The following is a 15,537-nucleotide window of genomic DNA, read 5'->3' as shown; positions in this document are numbered from 1 at the left end:
GAAGAACAAACAAAGAATAAAACCTAAACTATTCACCAGGTCGGTGTCTTTCAGGTGCTAATGGAGAAATCTTCAGCTTACTTTATAAAACCCAGAACAATACAAACACAGAACAGAGGTCAATCGCAGGTCAGGTCTTTTTCAGCAATATCAAAGATTACAAATCGCTTGTGAAAGACCCTTCATTGATTTTATGTAATACTCTTGTTAATGTATTACTTAAATTCATTCATTAAACAGCCAGAACAAATGACACAAAATGACATAACTGAATATGCATTGTTTAAATTTAATGAAATACTCAATAAGCCTGTTTTAAGAACCAAACCTTCTGCTCAGACTTTGTGTTTACAGTCTATTAACGGTACTTATTGTAAATAACTGTGTTTAATGTAAAGAGACGACTGATTTTAGTTTGTGCTGAACTTCAGTAGAACTAAGCCTTATGTTCATTATCAGTTAGAGCCCCTCCTCAGCCTTTTCTTCTTCTTCTTTGGTGCAACCCTATAAATACAGTGTACCCCTTTGGCCTCTCCCCTTTCCTACAATTCCCCTGTGGGAGGGGTTTGTGTCCTTTCTTTGTACAACACACATATACAGTATATTTAGCCACCCTGATGTTTCTGATTGTGTTTTTAGTTCTATTATTGTCATCACTGTGTCTGTCTTTGCTAGATGCTGTAAATGTGTAGTACGTGTGTGTCGCATATGTGTTATAGGCACAGTCAGTGCTAGCATGAATAGATAATTCTTGCTAGCTTGGGAGTTGTGGTGGGTGGAGCCAACCCTCTTCCCTGCTGTTTGTAGTTGGTTGTAGGAGCTGGAGCGAGCAGGTTAATGACTTGGAGGTCTTTGTTTCTTTTTACCTTTCATTGTCAGACACAACATAACATACCTTCATACCGTGTACATTGTAACATACCTATAATAGATCCATATTTTGTAATATATCTATATTACTGCCAAAGCACTTTCTGGATGGATGCAAACTGCATTTCGTTGCCTTGTACTTGTAACATGTGCAATGACAATAAAGTTGAATTCTAATTCTAGCAACGCAGGAACACACCGGTCACATATACATATGATTTTACAATATGTTTTGGGTTTTTAAAACCTTTTTTGCATGCATGTTTGATTTATATACTGTTCCCACAGCTTGTATCTTGGCTGTGTTTTTGTATTTTATAGCTTAGTCAATATGGTGCATACCTGCCAAAGAGCTTACAGATGGAGATTAGCTAGGAGCTAAATCTGGTACAAGGCATTTCCCTGTTGTGTGATCAGTGATTTTGTGCAGGCTCTGTAACATGCAAACGAACAAACAAAGAATGAAGTTATCCACCAGGCTGCTGTCAGCCTGGTTAAGCTTAACATTGAGTCTTTTTTCAAATGAAACATTAATCTGTGCTCTACAGCAGAAAACACAGAAAAGACAGGAGAGCTGCGAGTGCTACATGTACGATACTTTATTTGCAGTTTTTAGAAATGCGCTTGTTCAGCATGTGGCTCAAATATAACAAAGATCCGAACCCTAAATGACTTTAATTTAAATGACTTCAAACATGCATGTGTAGGCTTATCATTCAAATCTGATAAAAACCCGTTTGAAACGCTGGTGTTTTTATCCAAAAATCAAGTTTACAAAGATTTTATTGGTTTAAAGTTAATATTGTTTGTCTTGTCTTTATATAATAGTTTTTACTTTAATTACATTTCTTATATTTTCTCATTAAATGACCAGAAATTTGAATTTTTTAACACTGGAAAAACAAACACAAACATTCTAACGCTGAAATGTCTGAGCTTCCCCGGATCCCCTGAATGCTGCACCTGCTCCACAAAGTCGCCTCCCTATAAGGACTACAATCATGGCCTCACAAAACAATTACAGCTGCTTCCCTACAGCTGTCACGCATGCGCAAAGGTGGGTTTTAGTTGCCATATGACACATTTTAATTATGCGTTCGTGATACAGAAGAATAATGCTGACATTTAGCTTCCTGCTCTTTAATGTGTGTATGTGAAGGTTATGCAAAGAATTCAAAGAGCTCCTCTGACTTGCATTTGACTCATACTAATGAAACATTATAAAAATAACCACAGTCCTCCGGTTCACTGTGTCTGTGCTTCTCGCTGTGCTGTGATCGTTCTTCATGATGGTGTTTTCCTACTGGAAGCTGAATGCTCTCCAGTCACCTTTCCTCTGTGTGCAGTGTGGTGGTCAGTCACCGTTTACCCACCCTGAGCTCCGCCACAGCCTCTGAAACAGCCAGAACACGACCTCTGCTGGCATGGGAGGAAACACAAGCTTGGATTCTAGCAAGGAAGCAGCCTCATCAGAGTCAAAGGGAAGGTGAATCCTCCCCGACCATGTCCGCTGATGCTCCTGCTTCACGTTTATCAGTAAATCCTGAGACGCGGGAGGTAAATTAAAGCTTCAGGTGGCACTGTTTCTTCACATGTGCGCATACACAGATATATAAAGTTTTACAAAATCTAAAGAAACAATCTCCCTCTCACCTCCAGGTGGTGTTGTGTGTGTCTTCTAAAAGCTTGCATCATCTACCACCTGACAATTTGAGTTTTTATGTTTCTATAGCAGCCAGATGTTGGAGGTTTCTACTGCAGCTGGGCTGCAGGTAACTGAAACTGTTTGTTTATAAAAGAGTTAAAAAATTCTAAATAGAAATCAACACTGGCCAGATTCAGCAACCAGCGGCTCCACCCCAGACCGCTGCCTGAGCCACCAAGCACCAAACCCCTACGACCTCTCCTGTGGGTAGAAATCAGAACTCCGGACATGCCTCAAACACCTCGTGGGTGAGGCAGCCAGGTCCTACCTCTGAAATGTCATTGGAGGCAGTTTCAGAGTCGTGGAATAACACCGGGAAAACTTTACGATCTTCATCTTGAAGATGAGTTTTTCTAAATGTCAAAGAGCACGAGCGCTGCTTTGCACACTGAGCTGTGACGCAGAGAGAGAAGCTGCTTGAACATTTATTGTAAATATTAAGTGAACATATTGTTATTGCGTCACCTGTCCTCTGTGCTGTCCACAGCCTGTTTATGTCAGTTCTGCTCTGTTGTGTTTGAATTACGTAAGAGTGAAGAGTGGCGTGATGCGTTCACAGGCCACACCTCAGTCGGTCAGAGGTGTTACCTGAGTCTGCTTGTTGCAGCAAACCTTTTATTTCCGGTGTTTGCAGTTTGAACACGTGGCTGCAGATTTAATGAAAACTTCAAATAAAATAAAAACAAAGGTAAAGAAAATGCATCAAAATCTTACAAAGAAAAATGAATCTAACCAAACACATCCAACAGGTGAAAGCCTGGAGTACCTGTGAGCAGTGAGCCAGCTTCTGTCTGTGTGTTAGCACACAACTCTTTATATTTATCACATTCGGGCCCGCGGTGGTTGCAGTTTGAGCTGCACATATAAGATTCCCTGAGCTCCATGTTACTGACGTGATGGCTGAAAGCTCGGAGGAAGATGTTTGAATCATCGACCTGTTAATAAAGTTTTTTCCTATTTCAACTTGGATAAAAAATACATTTTCATTTGACCACAAAGCTACTCACAGAACTTTGAAACAACCATAATCGAACCACTATATGACAACAACGGTGACATACGTGAGCTCTGACATCTGTTTGTTCATCTGTAAATATTTCACTAAAAAGACTTATTTAAAGTTTGCTCCTTAAATATGTGATTTATATGTTTGAGCTGCAGCGAGGAGTCGAGGCAGGAGGAGACGCTCAGCTCGTCAGGACGGACGTTTCCTCCAACACCGGCTTCTTCATCTGAAACGACATCGAGAGAAAAGTATTTTCTCTGTGAAATCTTCAGTCCGCTGCTGTTTGCTGTGATCGTACTGATATAACAACAGATAATGACCTGCTGGATGCTCAGAGTTTAAACGAGCTCAGGCAGAGCTTTCACTGGTGGAAGCAGCAAAGAGCTGCGTTCACTGGCGACAGTTTTCAGAAGTGTTTCTGATCTCTGAGCGAGCTCCACCACAGAATCAGCTGCACCACCAAGTATTTTAATGATATTATGAACCGCAGAAGATAATTAACTACACTCACTGCTTCATTAGGTGGCAGCTCAGTGTTTATTTCCACTCAACTGCTTGTTGCCAATCACATGAGAACTTCAGTGGATTTAAGTTCAAACTGAGCATCAGAACGAGGAAGAAAGATGATTCAGTATTTCAGAAACTGCTCATCTTCCCATACAACCATCGCTGAGGTTTACTGAGAATGATGGTCCAACAAACCATCTGGGCTCTCTGGGTGAAAATGCCATGATAGTAACTCAAATAATCACTCTGCAGGTCTGCAGAGGAGCATCTTTGGATGCTCAACATGTTTCAGTTTACAAACGGCGCCCCATATGAAGAAGCTTACCAGAGCATTGTTGCTAACCTTGTCCATCCCCGTATGACTCAGTCTACTCGTCTACTCGGATGATGCACCACGTCACAAAGCTCAGATCACCTCTAAAAACTGGTTTCTTGCCTGTAATCTGGACTAGACTCCAGACTGAGCAGGAGATTCACATCATGGACGTCCAGATAACAAATCTGTGTGATGCTTTCATGTCAATAAGGACAGATGAATGTTTCCTTCTCATTGTTAAAGCTGTGCTACAAAGAACTGAAGCAGCTCTGAAGGCAAACAGACGTCGAAGCTGATAAAATGAGCGAGTGCATCAATCAGGGAGCGTTTGTTCACACTTTTAAACACGTTACTGGTGTCGAAGTCAAAAGAACCACAGATTAAAAAACAAAATCATTTTAAAGATCTTTGAGATCACATCTTACAGACGCCTCAGTCTGATCGCAGGCTTAGTCCCAGTACTTGGTTTCTGTAAGTAAACTGGGAAGCTGAGTTTAATGTGCTTTACTTCTATTGTTTCCAGTTAAACATGAGCTTTGACTACTTTGCAGATCCACTTCAAAGCTTTTATTAGAATTGAAGCGGATCGCCAAGCAGTTTAACTTGAATGTTGTAGTTTGGTTTTCTTCTCTGCATTTCAGGAAGTTTCGTTTTGTGAGCCTTTGAATCCCACGTGGGATGGGCCAGGTGTTCAACATGACAAATAAGAAAATGAGCCGTCAGACCGGTTTCTGCTTCTTCTTCGCCAGCATCATTTCCTGCTGCTGCTTCGAGCGTACTTCCTCCAGACTCATGCAGCCGCCTGTTAGCGCACAAACAAACAGTCAGCGAAAAAAACAACTTTACATATAACAATTAGATCCGCAGGTCCCGCCTCCTCACCAACACTGCTGGGGTTGATGGAAACATACGCCATTGCTCGGCTCAGACGCAGCTCCTCTAAGGCGGCGAGCTCTGCCTCCGCCTCTGCTCAGCCAATCAGACATCACAAAACAAGTATCAACAGCGAAAATGATGATTTAAACAGCTCCGAGACGACGCTGTTGAAATGTGACTCACTTTTCTGGATCTCTCTTCTCTTCTTGGGATTTGGGGGGATGACGGTGAAAGCTTTGTTACTGGAACAGGAAACACAAACTCTTTATTTCACTTTCCACGACTTTTTAAACACAAACACAGAATATGAGAAGAAAAAGTGAATCTCTAATCTGCTGATGGAGTAATACCATTTTATAAACCACTGGCTGCAGACACGCTTCAGAAATCTCTTATCAAACATAAACTGTGATAAAACCACAGAAACAAATCTGCTTCTCCTCTGATGGATGGGAGGGTTCACGCCACAGTTCTGGCTGCGCTGGATTGTGGTCAGGGTGTTTATGTAGTCGCAGCCACAACCCGGCCGAGCATCAAGGCTCGAGTTCTCTCAGCCACCGAAACATTTCAACAGGATGCCACACCCGACATTCACATTTTTTCATTTAAGCAGAAAAATCTAAAGTGTGGAGGAGCCACGCGGACGCACCTGCTCAGGGTGGTAACGTGAGAGAACTAAAGCCCCGAAAACAAAACAAACCACCAGGACCTTCATCCTGAAAGGAAAGCAAACTAAAGCCCCACTGAGGGGGGCAGGAATCAGAAGATGCTACAGCCCAGCCTCCTTTAAGCAGGGGCAGGACCATCATCCACCAGGTGCACCAGAGAGCGACGGAGGAGAGGGTGGAGGGGACAGGAAATCACAGGGGAAGGTTGTGCAATGATCCGCTTCTTCATCCACCTACTATTCTTTCCTCCCTCCTCACTGAAGGAGACCGGATGGTCTTCGTTAGTGAAGAGAAATAAGAAATAATGATTTTTATTTGTGAATCATTCTCTGGTCTTTGATTACATTTAAACTCATATTTCATCATTTCACTGGAATATTTTAAGGTGCATTTGTGTATTTGTGCACACATTTTTATCATGTGCAGGATATGGACCCAAACTCAGGAGTGAAGGTAAAACGTAGCTTTGATCTGACAGACTCTGGGACCTGAGGGCGAGGAAACACACAACCACAAGGGACGACTCAACGAAGGACAAGAGGACTGTTACGTTTCGGTGTTGTCAGTGTTTTGTTTTTGCGTGACTGTCATGTGTTTCCTGTTTTACTTTGAAGGTCTGTTGTTATCTTAGTGTGTTCAGTTTACGTTTCCTTGTCTCGTCAGGTCTAATTTGCCCCAGCTGTGTTTCCCTCCTGTGGTCCATTCCCTAATTGCTCCGTCTATGTATTTAAGCCCTGTGTTTCTGTATGTCATGGTCGCGATCTTCTTCCCCCCCGTTGTAAATAGTTTGGCGCCTTGTGTTGTGATGTAAATAAATATCATATTTTGCTTTAAAGAAAATAGTGGTCGATACTTTCGTTTTGGGATGATTTTTGTGGAAACCCGTATTAGTTTTTTCTCGTGTGTTTTTACCTTATTTTTATTTTCCTTATTTTTGTTTTTCTACGTTGCACCCCGGTTGCCTAGGCCGGGGTGTAACATATGGGGGCTCGTCCGGGATTGCCTTCGCTGGGGGGGTCCGAGGACCGCCCCAGCCTTTGTCGTCTGCTGGAGGGTCCGTGGGACCGCTCCAGCCTTCATTCGCCTTCGCTGGAGGGTCCGAGGGACCGCTCCAGCCTTCGTCGTCTGCTGGAGGGTCAGTGGAACCGCTCCAGCCTTCATCAGCTTCGTCAGTCTTCGCTGGAGGGTCCGTTGGAGGGACCGCTTCAGCCTTCGTTTGTCTTCGCTGGAGGGTCCGAGGCACCGCTCCAGCCTTTGTCTGCCTTCGCTGGAGGGTCCGAGGCACCGCTTCAGCCTTCGTTTGTCTTCGCTGGAGGGTCCGAGGCACCGCTCCAGCCTTCGTCTGCCTTCGCTGGAGGGTCCGAGGCACCGCTTCAGCCTTCGTTTGTCTTCGCTGGAGGGTCCGAGGCACCGCTCCAGCCTTCGTCTGCCTTCGCTGGAGGGTCCGTGGGACCGCTCCAGCCTTCGTTTGTCTTCGCTGGAGGGTCCGTGGGACCGCTCCAGACTTCATCCGTCTTCGCTGGAGGGTCCGAGGCACCGCTCCAGTCTTCATCTGCCTTCGCTGGAGGGTCCGAGGGACCGCTCCAGCCTTCGTCGTCTGCTGGAGGGTCAGTGGGACCGCTCCAGCCTTCATCAGCTTCGTCTGCCTTCGCTGGAGGGTCCGGGGGACCGCACCAGCCTTCGTCGTCTGCTGGAGGGTCCGTGGGACCGCTCCAGCCTCCATCAGCTTCGTCTGCCTTCATCCGCCTTCGCTGAGGGGAGGGTCCGTGGGACCGCCCCAGCCTTTGTCGTCGCTGGAGGGTCCGGGATTGCCTTCGCTGGGGGGTCCGGGGACCGCCCCAGCCTTTGTCGTCGCTGGAGGGTCCGTGGGACCGCTCCAGCCTTCATCCGCCTTCGCTGGAGGGTCCGTGGGACCGCTCCAGCCTTCGTCGTCTGCTGGAGGGTCAGTGGGACCGCTCCAGCCTTCATCAGCTTCGTCTGCCTTCGCTGAGGGGATGGTCCGTGGGACCGCCCCAGCCTTTGTCGTCGCTGGAGGGTCCGTGGGACCGCTCCAGCCTTCATCCGCCTTCGCTGGGGGGGTCCGAGGACCGCCCCAGCCTTTGTCGTCTGCTGGAGGGTCAGTGGGACCGCTCCAGCCTTCATCAGCTTCGTCCGTCTTCGCTGGAGGGTCCGTTGGAGGGACCGCTTCAGCCTTCGTCCGCCTTCGCTGGAGGGTCCGAGGCACCGCTTCAGCCTTCGTCCGCCTTCGCTGGAGGGTCCGTGGGACCGCTCCAGCCTTCGTCTGCCTTCGCTGGAGGGTCCGAGGGACCGCTCCAGCCTTCGTCGTTTGCTGGGGGTTCATGGGACCGCTCCAGCCTCCACCAGCCTTCATCCGCTTTTGATCAAACATTTCACTTGGGGTTACATGTTTGATTTTTGGGTGTGGGGAAATGTTACGTTTCGGTGTTGTCAGTGTTTTGTTTTTGCGTGACTGTCATGTGTTTCCTGTTTTACTTTGAAGGTCTGTTGTTATCTTAGTGTGTTCAGTTTACGTTTCCTTGTCTCGTCAGGTCTAATTTGCCCCAGCTGTGTTTCCCTCCTGTGGTCCATTCCCTAATTGCTCCGTCTATGTATTTAAGCCCTGTGTTTCTGTATGTCATGGTCGCGATCTTCTTCCCCCCCGTTGTAAATAGTTTGGCGCCTTGTGTTGTGATGTAAATAAATATCATATTTTGCTTTAAAGAAAATAGTGGTCGATACTTTCGTTTTGGGATGATTTTTGTGGAAACCCGTATTAGTTTTTTCTCGTGTGTTTTTACCTTATTTTTATTTTCCTTATTTTTATTTTCCTGCGTTGCACCCCGGTTGCCTAGGCCGGGGTGTAACAAGGACACTGAGACGGTTTCTACAAACACACGAGGGGATGAGTAACAGAACGACGCTGTGGGAGGTTAAACTAACCTGTAGAGACAAAGGACATTACCCGCCAAATTAAAACAGGAAGAGCAACAACAACAGGAAAAAACACGAGTAATTCAACACAAAGAGACAAACAGCCAGACACGGAAACACAACGGAGGCGCGAACAAAACACAAGCCAAAGTGAAACCAAGAGCAGAACTAGAGCTGAAACTAAAACCAAACAAGGAAATAAAAAACCCAAACACCAGACTGAAGTGATCCCAATGAGACGACCTGTTTAAATAAAGGATTAAATAATCAAAAGGAATCCATAAAACATCAGCTGCAGCTCTAATCTGAGCCCCTCTGGAATGAAATGAATTTCTCCAAGCATGACCTGTCTGTGTCCTGCTCTCTCTGTACGCTGTCTTGATGGATTCTTTTAATTCTTAAATTGCCTCTAAAGGAAAGAGAAATGAGGAGCCAGAGGAGGCTGCAGGAGGTGCTACAATCAAAGATGCACAGATGTGGTACGCAGCTGGAAAGCAGTGGGAGGAAGACCCTACAAATGAGGTGTTACCTTGGATTTAGAAGCTGTTATATTTAAGCTGATGGGAGAAAAAGATGAAAACAAATATGTGAATGTTTTTTTAATCCAGAGAGAAAAGCAACAAACTCCTGTGGAGATGTTGGGAACGTTTCCTGCCAGGTGTAAAAATAGCATATTTGAACAACTCGAGTCTTCTTTGTGCTTCAAATCGAAACCCCAAATCTGACAGCCGGCCACACTGTGTGCTGCTGTGACTCGGACATGCAGCAGTTCACCTGCAGCACTGTCGTGCAGTTGGTGGTAAAACATGCAGGGATTAACCTGCTGCACCAGATGGCTGCGTGAAACTTTACTGCAGGACTACACGTGAACGCCTTCCCCTCCAAACGCTGACCTGCACGCAGCCTCGGAGAGAGAAACTCAAACATTCAGCGTACGCAAGCAGCTATTTTAAATCTGAGGGGAGATTCATTGTCCTGATTCAATAAATGAAAACTTCCAGATTCATGCTAAATTATTTCTACTATCTCAGAATTTAAAAAAAAGAAAAAGTAGAACTGTTAAACAAAAGTTATGCAAACATCCAAATGTTTTTCCAAAGACAGCAGACATCTCTATAAGACAACATACTACAAAATCTACGTTTCCATCTTTAACATGAAACAGTCATAAAACAGAAAAAATGGCATTAAATACAAAACAATATGAATGCACTCATATCTCATAATTCACAGTCCCACCTCCTCAAGTCTCAGTTTTTACCCCATCTTAGTCCCGCCCACCATAGAAGTCGTCGAGGTAACAGAAAAAAATGATACTTCCTGCCTTCAGAGTCTCGGTGTGAAGCAGTTAAATACGACATGTTTGGCACAGCTGCGCTACAGACGGAGCGATCCTGACATATTTTTATTAAATTTACAGCATCGCTCAGTGTGGCAAGATAATCTCCACTGAAGGCGGGCTCTCACAGTCCCCGCTGACTGCACGTCCAGCTTTACAGCAGAGAGAGGCCTCGATGGATAACTTCCTCCTTCATTTACACTGTGCAGGTGATCTTTGTCACTAATGCAATTCACTGAACTGGACCTGTGGACTGTGTTGGTGCTGCTGTTGTCTCTTAAAGCATAAATAAACACAATTACCTCACAAATAATCTGCTTTTGTGTTTGGTTCAGACCATCGTCTGACTTTTAATGAATGATAAGTGTTTTGCTTGGATATATTTGGCTGATATCAGTGTTTACGCGTTTCTATTACAAATATGCTCGTTTCTCAAAAGTCCAAGAGCTTCAAATATAATAAAAGGAAAAAATCAGGCTTCCCAACTTCCTGTCGCTTCCTGCATGCTAAATAATTTTCTTAATGTTTTTAACAGGAGACGCTAAAATATCAAATACTATCGTTCCATTTTTTGATTTCCACAGTTTCTGTGAGCATTGGTGACGCCACAGACTTCTGCGTCACTTTCAACACGCACAACCAGCAGCTTCTTGTTTAGGCTTCAACTTCACTCCATCTTTTCTATACAGCCTATAAATCTGTAAATCTGCAGCATCCTCTGTGGACGGACTGAACATTATTTTGAGCATAAAAACATTTTTGCTGTGCTGTTTTTACTACAGTCAGCAGGATGTTTTTAATAGTGTTTCGTTTGTCTTTATTGTAGTCTATTTAATTTTACTGAGCTACTTCTATCTGTTTGTTGTGTTTAACTTTATTTTTCGATGCTGTGATGGGTATTACAGTATAATAATAAAGGCGTTTCTCATATCCATTCTCCCTTCACTGCTGTTTGTGAGTGGTGTTACAGATGGATTCACGTGGTCCACTGGGTGTCCACGAGGCCCCTCTGACGTATCTCACCTGTGGCTTGTTGCGTACTTGGCCTCCGCTCGCACTGTCCGCTCCTCTCTTTGATATTTGGGCTCCACGGCGGCATGATTGGCCCTCCTGCAGTCCCGGTTCGCTTTGGAGCAGTTCTGTGGAGGTTTGGGGGCAGTGGAGGTGGACCTGGTTCTCCTCTCGCTCCCTGGTTTGGAGGGTGACCCCTGCGGCCCGCCGGTCGGTCTTTGGCACCGCTCAGGCTGCGGGTTTCTCGGACAGCTGGAGGCGCGGCTTTTGCGCACAGCGGGAACTCGGAGCTCACTCTGCGCCTCTTTGGCCGCTTTGGGTCTCTCCTGGGTTTTCCTCGTTGTATCGACTGGTTTAGGCTTGATGACTTTAGTTCCTGGCATTTTTACCTCATTGGGATGTTTCTGTATCCGGTCTCGAAGGTTGGAAGGGACCCTTCATCATCATCATCATTTTCTTCTTCCTCGTGTGTTTAAACAACATGAACATTAAAATCTTCACTTTTCCTTCACTGGTGAGCCGGTTGCTATGGCGCGCATGCCTTAGCAACCCCCGAGTCAAGGCTGACAGACTGCAGGAAAAATTCTAGTTCATTATTTCAAAATAAAAGCGCAGCGAAAACGCTCCTAACGGGAAAAATGTCTCGGAGAGAAAAGAAGTCTAAATAATAAAATCTCTTTTAAGATATATTTTATTTATTTCACGGCATAAATAACAGAAAGTGACTGAAAATAAACTAGTAACAATGAAGATTGCACAGAGCTGTTGCTAATTACAGAAAGTAAAATTTGGTGCTTTCAAATCAGACTATCTACTCAGGACTTTGAGCTATTCTTGATCAGATTTATCAGATATATTCTACAAAATCTGCAGCTTTAAAGATTAAATAAAAGGTTCCAAGTAGAAGACGCCGAATAAGCAACCAAGTCACATAAAGTTAACAGACATACAGGCAATTTACAAAGTTGAGCTTTGTAAAAAAAAAAGATGTATTTAAGAAAACATTCTTGATTTGTAGTTTAAAGAAACAGGTGTGTCTGCTTTTGTAACATGTCAGAGGGATACTGATGTATTTTATTATAGGTTGCTTAAACAGGCTTTTGCAAACTGCTGCATCTGTTTTATTTTTGCCTTTTTTTTCTCCTCCAGCATAAAAAATGTCATCAAGAAGCAAATGTCAAACATAAAGTTAGTTTCTCGTTTTATTTTGAAATCTGGGTGGATTTCCGGTTTTACTCCCTCTCTGCTTTCGCTCGAGGCAGGTGCGGATTAAAGTCAGTGACGCAGCAGAGTATTTGTTGTCAGGTCAATCATCCGATTACTGACACGCGACGCTCACAGGTCACATGACCACACATACTGGGAGCTTACAGGACACGCAGAGTCACTGGGAAGTTTTTCTCCCGGCTGAATAAATATGTGATCAGGATTACCGTGGGTCCCTCCGTCCACGCACCGATGCGTTACATGAAGAACGTGGTTTGTGTTGAATAAACAAAGTGGTGCAAGACGCGTTTACAGGAAGTCATAATCCAACTAACAACAGTTTTCATGAAGTGGTCACGATGCAGAAACATGATCAGAATTATTCACGGTTAATGTGGGAACAGGTTAGAAAGAGAGTGAGAGCGATTTTATCTTTGTGAAGAGTTTCTGTCCTCCTGTGTGCTTTATGCAAAGATCTGTCAGTGACTCTAACGTCTGTGGCTAAAGAAGTGCATGCCGTGGGTGAGTCACTGAAACTCTTGGGCGCCTTAGCTGCGCGTCGTTTACACACCACAGCCCACCTGAGCTGCTGCTGACTGTGTCCATGTGTTTATAACCACAGTGTAGCATCTCCTCATGGCTGCTGCTAACGAAAGCAGGTCCAAGCCTGGTGGCAGAGAGGTGCACATAATGATCTTGTGAGCGTATATTAGCAGATAAGAAGCAACTAAAGCTTTCAAACAAATGGCATGAAGGAGAAAGTAGCTGCATCCAGAGTGCAAGGACTTTAAACTGTACTTCAGTGGATGTGCTGAGTTCATTTCACGATCTCACCACCGGCCGCTGCAGGGTTAACTGTAGTGGTGTAGGGTTGTGTGAATGGCGGTGCAGTTATTCCTCAGCTGTGGAGCTGTTTGTTTTGCACTCTGCACAGATTCCAGCTGCTGTCATAAATCTGATGTGGGATGGATTCCTGCGTCATTAAAATGTGGGTTTGTTTGAATAAGTGTGCAGAAAATAAGGCAAACAGGAAAACGTCGTCTTTTCTGAGTGAATCGCACAGTTCGTCATGCTCCACAGAGCTTCCTGCTAATTCTGAGGAAGTTGGAGTCTGTGAACATGACTCGTTTATTGTACAAGAAGAAGAAGTTAGCCGATGGTCAAACGGCTGAAAGGTATTTGGTTAAACTTGCAAACACATATTCAAATGAAGCCAAACTGAAGTTCTGAATCTGATGCTTTTGTGAACTTGACAAAAGGTCAAAGGTGAATCCTGTGGACAGGAAGTCTTCATCTTGACTTTGAACTTGACGCATTAAAACCATCAGATGGCAGGCTGTGTAAATTATTACTGTTCTTCCTTATTATAGCTAATTAAGAATGTCGTGGAGTAGTAGTAGAAAAGAAGAACTTGTATTATGTACATTTTGATAATATTTGTTGCAGACACAAAGCTCACATTCTTTGGTAAAGAGCAGTTCAAATGAACTCTGTGCAGAGAGTCGGTGTTTACAGCTTCTGGAAGTCCTAAATGCCATAATGACCAAATGAGTGGCCTGAAAGAAACTAACAACAGTTCTAAACGGTTTATTTAACAGGTTTTTAGAAGTTAACGACACTGGAAACAGCAGCAGGAGATTGTGCAGGTAACTCTCTGGTTACAGGAAGGTTTCAGAATCAAACTTAGTTTCAAGAAGAAGTGGAGCTGGTATTATCTTTATCTAGAGGCTGTGGAGGATGTCCTGACGGGACGGAGGAATCCAGAGGAGACTGGGAGAAGGAGCTGTGGAAAGCGGGCAGGCAGGTACACTGCAGGTGAGGATTCCTAGGATAGCTGGTAGCTACTGTGACAACAATTTATGATAACAAATTGAAGTAACAGGTTTGGACTGAGGAATGTCCGCAACAGAGGAAGGTCATTAGAAAAATTACTGGAGGCAGATAAGAGCAAAAGGTTAAGCAGAGCATGACACAAAAACTTGTTCTAAGCATGAGGGCGATTAGCACTGTTGTAGTGACAACAATCTGACAGAGATGGAAGACCCACCCCAACCTTTAAACAGTGCTCACTGCTGAGAAAATGAAGGCATGTGTGATTAGCAAAGCCTGGGAAACAGAGACTCCTCCAGCTGCCGGCCCACACCTGCACCTGACAGGAGAGAGAACCTCCAGACAGTAATCAGTGCTCCAAGTTCTTCACAGTTTGTGGACTTCTGCTTGTCTACATGCTTCCAAGAACTGATCATTCACCACGGTTTGGTTTCCTGACCATGGATCCAACATGCTGATCTAATGATCTCTGAGCCACTTTTCACTTATGCTCCATGTTTGAGGCAGGCTAGACCTGTAAACGTGCCTCACAAATCTCAGGATTTTCCACAGACAAAGGATTTTTCCAGATTTCCAAAACAGAAGTTGGCTTCATCAGAGAAAGTAACTGTGCACCAACCCTCTGCTACCCCTTGAACTTCCTGCAGATTCCTTGAACTTTGAGGCTTCTCTGCTGTCCCTTGATGCCTCACTGTGCCTGCAGACGCACTCATGCCTGCTCACTTCTGGAACGATGACTCAGCCTCACTCTGGAGGAGGCGGCGCTCCGTCGTGCTGAAGCCTTCGCAGCAGCTGGACGGCTCTCGTGAAGCTTGTGATGATTCAGTTTCTCTCAAGTGGAAAATTCACAGAAGGAATTTCTTTGCATGCGAGGCCATTTTAGGGCTGCATGAGTTCCTTTTGAAGTAACGTTGCTAAAACTGGAAGTTGCTGTGACATCAGCTAACTCGCACACTCTTTATGTCTTTAATGTAACTTTCATACTGACAAAGCTCCTGCTTGTCACAGTCAGAGGACAGAAATATATAAACATAACAACTGAGGCAGCAAAGTTTGCAAAACAGTGTTGGCTTGACTGTAGTCACAGTTTGTGGGATAGCTTACGACTGGGAGGCACGCCTGTTCCTTATGCAAGTTTTGGACATATCACATGGATCAAACAAGTTCAGGTTCTGAAATCCTTGCATGATCACAGAGGGTCACAGGGTCAGTTTTTACACTTCAGGCTGAAACATCCTGAACACCACAGAAGGGAAAATAGTTAAAAATCAC

General features: G+C 44.6%; 1 protein-coding gene across 1 annotated transcript; it reads right to left on the bottom strand.

Moving 5' to 3' along the window:
• Positions 1 to 1,436: 1,436 nt before the first annotated feature.
• Positions 1,437 to 11,791, bottom strand: LOC147321636 (uncharacterized). Its single transcript, XM_086305740.1, has 5 exons — positions 11,242 to 11,791; positions 5,464 to 5,522; positions 5,287 to 5,370; positions 5,130 to 5,206; positions 1,437 to 3,807 (listed from the first exon to the last, which is right to left on the bottom strand). The coding sequence occupies exons 1-5, from the start codon at positions 11,610 to 11,612 to the stop codon at positions 3,763 to 3,765; spliced, it is 636 nt and encodes a 211-aa protein (XP_086161866.1). The 5' UTR covers positions 11,613 to 11,791; the 3' UTR covers positions 1,437 to 3,762.
• Between the last annotated feature and the right edge of the window lie 3,746 nt (positions 11,792 to 15,537).

Source organism: Aulonocara sp. 'chitande type north' Nkhata Bay, linkage group LG9, assembly GCF_057382095.1.
Source record: "Aulonocara sp. 'chitande type north' Nkhata Bay isolate Kocher_YH1m ecotype deep benthic linkage group LG9, A_spYH_male_GT1.1, whole genome shotgun sequence".
In the NCBI taxonomy this organism is placed as follows: domain Eukaryota; kingdom Metazoa; phylum Chordata; class Actinopteri; order Cichliformes; family Cichlidae; genus Aulonocara; species Aulonocara sp. 'chitande type north' Nkhata Bay.
Note: the sequence above shows the minus strand (reverse complement) of the source record. Positions and strands in the feature narration are given on the sequence as shown.

Coding starts and splice junctions, on each gene's coding strand:
- LOC147321636 (XM_086305740.1), bottom strand. CDS start 11,612: ATGCCAGGAACTAAAGTCATCAAGCCTAAACCAGTCGATACAACGAGG. Junction 5,371..5,463: donor GAGAAGAGAGATCCAGAAAA/GTGAGTCACATT, acceptor TTGGCTGAGCAG/AGGCGGAGGCAGAGCTCGCC. Junction 3,808..5,129: donor CGAAGAAGAAGCAGAAACCG/GTCTGACGGCTC, acceptor ATGTCGTTTCAG/ATGAAGAAGCCGGTGTTGGA.